The sequence below is a fragment of the Papaver somniferum genome, unplaced genomic scaffold, assembly GCF_003573695.1.
Source record: "Papaver somniferum cultivar HN1 unplaced genomic scaffold, ASM357369v1 unplaced-scaffold_13, whole genome shotgun sequence".
Lineage (NCBI taxonomy): Eukaryota > Viridiplantae > Streptophyta > Magnoliopsida > Ranunculales > Papaveraceae > Papaver > Papaver somniferum.
Genome location: NW_020622158.1, coordinates 225976 through 231512, shown reverse-complemented (window position 1 = coordinate 231512; position 5537 = coordinate 225976). Strand labels below are relative to the sequence as shown.

Here is a 5537-nt window from a genome sequence, read left to right as displayed (position 1 = left end):
GACTAATTCTTCCTCAGAGAGTGCAACATGGGAACACTCCTCCAACATTCGCACTCACTATCCAAAGTTCATCCTTCAGGACAAGTATGTTTTTCAGGGGAAGGTAATGTCACAGTGTGCATAGAAGGGGTTATCTCTTTAGTCTGCCTTTGGTTCTGGAAGCATGGTGGGATGTTGGGACTAGTCCCAAATTGGTTAGATGGGGCTTAATTGGTAGTTTATAAGTCAATGGGTTCCCTCATCTAGTCAACCGGTTTTCGAGTTGAGTTCTACCCATGGGCTTATGACGAGTTGGGGTCGATACCCTAACAATTGGTATCAGAGCCAACCACCACGATCCATGCCTGCTCCACGGAAGGGGTCACAACCTATGGATGCACCATGGATGCTTTTGTATCCATAAAGCAAATAAGAAATCCATGTTTGTCTCAAAGTTTTCCTCACATAATCAGTAGACTCAGCAAAATGAATATCCAAAAATCAAATGATACAACACATTAAACCAGTGGGGTGTTTGGACAGTTGTTCGAAGACTTGCTACTCATAAACCCAAAAAAAGTATAGAAAGCAACTTCAACTTCAAATGATAATGAAATTATTTACATTTCGTGTATGATGCAAGAACTTTTTGATCAGAACTTGTATGATGCAAGAACTTGTCTAGGCATGGATATATCTTTTTATAGAGACGGTGCAAGCTATATATTGTTGGAAGGTCATGAGCATGATCATGTTTGCGTTAACAATTTCCAATCTATGGAAACAATTCAATCCATTAATCCTTTCAAATGCGTTAAAATACATAGTTCATCCTAAAGAAGATCACTTGGACCCATGAATCCTGAAACCTATAACATGACAAATGGCTAATGATTAAAATTTGTAATCCAAAGCCTATTCTAACTTAACCGGAGGCATCAAGTGTGTCATGCGCTTCGTAGTTTTCGATGAACTTCATATCGCTCTGCCTAGCAGTCTCACCTGACAATCTCTCGTATTCCTCGAGCACACAAGGCAAACACCAATTCTGCTTCAACTTTCTATAACAACCAACAACAATCCCCGTCCTATGGTTTCCATGTCTGCAATGAATCAAAATCGGATGATTTCTTTCATCAAACAACACTTGTAAACCTTCCGTGATCATATCTTTCTTTCTTCTTTTTCTAATACTTTTCGCGATTGCATCTTCTGGAGGCGCCAAAGGATCCACAGTTCCCCCTTGAATACCAAACTGAAAAAGCTTAATATTGTGCGCTTGTAGAAACTTTACAGTCTCTTCAGGATACGGTTCAAGACAAAAACATACGATGGATCGCAGGTTTAGTGTTTTTATGAATGCGAAATAACGAGGTTCTGGAAAACCTGGCGGAAAACCACATCTGTAAATCCCAGTTTCAACAACTGAGAAATTGTATGGAGTAATCACATCATCATCAACAACATCTTCACTTTCTGTAACTCTAGGTAATAATCCCATCTTTACTTTTTCCGTAAGCTAAGAGCAATTCTGTACGACAATTTGACGTATTATATTAGGTTTTTGTATCGTATTCAGTCTCAGCCGTACTATATTAGGTTTTGGTATCATATTAAATCTCATCCGTTGAAATAAGATCTGGTAGGTTTTGGATGTAAGTCAGATTTGCATAGGTGATTTAAGTGTCAGATTGAATGATTTTTGTTAGTAATGTATAGAATAAAGAAATTATTGACTTGTAAATCTAATTGTGTAGCAGAGAGAAAATGATTTGGTTTTCGGCTAGTCTCCATTCAGAACTTTTTATCTGTTCCAGTAAGCCCTTTACATGGATTCGATGCAGGAACGTGCAATAGACTGTTTTAATCGTTGATTATTAGTTTGCTTATGCTAGGAATTTGATTGTTAGTTTGAATCATCTATTGAGTAAGATACTAGGGCGAGACAGATGATTTTTGAATTCTAGTACCAGGATTTGGTATTTGTATTGTTTTGGATGTATGTCAGATTTGGGTAGCTGATTTAAATGTCAGATTCAGTGACTTTTGTGTGAAATGTATAGAATAAAGGAAATTATTGACTTGTTGATCTTCATAGTCAGGTAATTGTTGGTTTCACTTCAGGAATGTACAGTTTACACTTTTGTAATGATAATCATGATTTTCATTTGATGATTTGGTTTTCGGCTAATCTCCTATTCAGAACTTTTTATTTTTTCTAGTAAGCCCTTTAAATGGATTTGATGCAGGAATGTGTAATAGTCTGCTTTAATCAATGGTTGTTATGAAATGAATTTCTTGGATTGTTTTGTTTCTAGGTAATGGTTAGTGGAAATAGTCTGCAGAGTATTTTTGCACACTGCCAATGAGATAGTATAATAGTCTTAATGGGTACTTGATGTTGAAATGGAAAGCTCACTTTATCAGAGCTTCAGAATGAGAAAATATCTTTTGAAGTTTAAAATTAGTGATACAACAAAATGAGAGTCTTGGATTTTGATCCAAGTCTTATGCTTGTCATAACTCTAGTAATCTTGAAATGGTTACTAGGGGAAAGAGAAAAGCAAACAGTTACCGTTACGGCGAGCCTTTGTTTTTTTTTTTCCGGTATTTGTTAAGGGCTACAACTTGTTTATTAGAAACTGGTTCTGGTTGGTGTTAAACAGGAATATCGAATCTAGAAGGAAGGAGTTTAATGTATTGATTGATTGTCGACAGGTTCGGATGAGGTCTTAGATTGAGCAGCTAAATTAATTGCCTGAGTTTCTGGTTGTCGTGAGATTCCATAGTTCAGATCCATAGAAATTTTATGTGAATGTATTACTGTAAATCAAATTTTCTGGTTGTCTTAGAATGTATTACTTAATGCATCGAAATGTTGTTATTCATTGTAAATGAAGGATTGAACATTTTGAAACTTTCTTGGAGCTACTGCATTCCGTGACTATGACATTAGGTTGATAGAGTGAGCATTTTCCATTCGTTGCATATTTGCATTATGATTTTGCTAGTTTGGAATTCCTTATCGTTTATGTTTCACATTAGGTAATCAAAGTAAAAAAGAGTTGTTGTTGTTACTCTTGAAATCCCAATTCATATAGATAAGCAAAATAGCAAATAACATATTCTTTGCTCTCGTATTAACTCCAAATTTGATTGTCATTGTAGAGGTATTTTATATTATTTCGGTTTAGAAGATCAACAACCAGAAAGATCTTTGGTTTTGGATGGTCTTATACTGGTTTTAGAAGTTAAGACTTCAGACTTTGTGGTTCGGGGGAACTAATGATATGCTTGAGTTTGTAAAACTTTTATGAAATGCTTCTCCAAACTGCAATTGCTTAAATGGTATGTAAAAACTGCAATTGCGCAAATGGTATGTATACAAGTGCGCCTTTAGAATTACATCCTACTGTAAACCATTAAAGAACGTCCGGCATATTGGAGGATACAATAATTTTCCCAACTAAGAATGTAGAAAGTTTATTGGAAAGCTTAACCTCCCAAGTGCTTTTTTTTTGGACGTAATTGAGAAAAATATCAGGGATGGACGACAAAGCATGAAGAAGAATGATTTTGAAAGACGTCAGAGGTGCATTATAATCCATGCATTTTCTGTATTTGTAGATCTGATCCCTGTGATGCAGAAGCTTTCAGAATGCAACTTCAATGATAATTTGGCTTTTTATTCTTTGGAATTTCTGTACTGGTCGTTTGTCGCTGCTATTTTCAGCTTGGATGGGTGAGACTACTTGTATCATTCAGCAGTTGCTAATTCTTTGGGAAACCCAAGTGTTGCAGACCATGTATTCTTTTTTGGTGTTGATGGTTCAGACTATGTATTCTGAGGAGGGGTTCCTAATTTTCTTGGTGCAGTTAACATGAAAGAGAGCTTTGACATGAGCTTTTCCAATAGAATTTTACATTGACAATAAGTCCAAGTAGACTTTGTACGATTTTGTGTGGGTATCCCTGATGCTTAATCACAGTGGTGGCGCCGACAAAGAGCTTGTGATGGGGTGGTTTGATAACCGTCCACCAGTTTAAAAGTTCTCTTACAGAATTTTTTTTTTTTTTTTTATGTATGAATTGTTACAAGTTTAGATGCATCGGACTCTGCAAAGTTTAAGACATTGTGTAGCTTCCTCCGACGCTTGCAAATCCCTTTTGTTGCATGAATTTGAATATGACCCCTCAAAGAAAAAAAAAACAGAAATCCTTCTACCACCATCTTAGAAGGAGAAAACAATTTTATTTTATTTTTTTTTCTTTTTTTAATGTGTGAATTGTTACAAATCGACTTAGAAGTTTAAGACACTTGCAAATCCCTTTAGTTCCATCAAATTGAATGACCCAACCCAGTACAGAAACCCTTTAACTTACATCTTACCATGTTTGGCAAATCTGTATGTTCTATAGTTATAGTTGACAAATTAACATCCCAACACGTAGACGAACGTGTCCTTCCAGTCATCGATTACCCAAAGATCGTGCAAGCATCAACTCGTATTATTCATGAAGTTCGTGGTTCACCACGAAACATCACCTACCAAGAGTGTATTATTCAATATATTGTACTTGGCAAGGAAGAAAAAGTAATCACGCGTTGCTCTATATAAATGGGTGTACAAGCCTCTTTCTTCAACACCACAACTTAACAGATATTCTCTCTTTCTCCGTTGCCTCCACTATTCAATATGGCGAGGCTCTCAGCTTGTCTGGTTCATGCTTTTACCTTTTTCGTTCTGATCAATGTGGTGCTAGCTGAGTACGAACCATATACACCCAACTACAAAGAAACTCCCTACAAGAAACCAGTTGTGGAGGTTATTGCCGACATAAATCTTCCCAAAGTTTACCCATCACCGCCACCACCTGCTTACGTGGCTCCTGTTGTTTATCCATCTCCATCACCACCTCCTCCAGCTTACGTCGCTCCCGTAGTTTACCCATCTCCATCACCACCACCACCAGCCTACGTCGCACCCGTAGTTTATCCATCGCCATCACCACCACCACCAGCTTACGTTGCTCCCGTAGTGTATCCATCTCCATCACCACCACCACCAGCTTACGTCGCTCCCGTAGTGTATCCATCTCCATCACCACCACCTCCAGCTTATGTAGCTCCTGTAGTGTACCCATCGCCGTCACCACCACCTCCTGCTTACGTCGCTCCTGTTGTTTACCCATCTCCATCATCACCAGCTTACGTCGCCCCCAAGTACGAAGCACCAGAGTACACACCTAATTACGTCGCTCCCAAGTACGAAACACCACAGAACAGTCCTAAATACGTCGCACCCAAATACGAAGCACCAAAATACACTCCTAAATATGTCGCACCGAAATACGAAGCACCAAAGTACACTCCTAAATACGTCGCTCCCAAGTACGAAGCACCAAAATACACTCCTAATTACGTCGCTCCCAAGTACGAAGCACCAAAATACACACCTAAATACGTCGCTCCCAAGTACGAAGCACCAAAGTACACTCCTAAATACGTCGCGCCCAAGTACGAAGCACCAAAATACACTCCTAATTACGTCGCTCCC

The 5537-nt window shown here is 38.2% G+C and overlaps 1 protein-coding gene across 1 annotated transcript; it reads right to left on the bottom strand.

Moving 5' to 3' along the window:
• Positions 1-904: 904 nt before the first annotated feature.
• LOC113332174 (tyrosine-protein phosphatase DSP3-like) lies at positions 905-1480 on the bottom strand. Its single transcript, XM_026578823.1, has one exon. The coding sequence runs from the start codon at positions 1478-1480 to the stop codon at positions 905-907; it is 576 nt and encodes a 191-aa protein (XP_026434608.1).
• Between the last annotated feature and the right edge of the window lie 4057 nt (positions 1481-5537).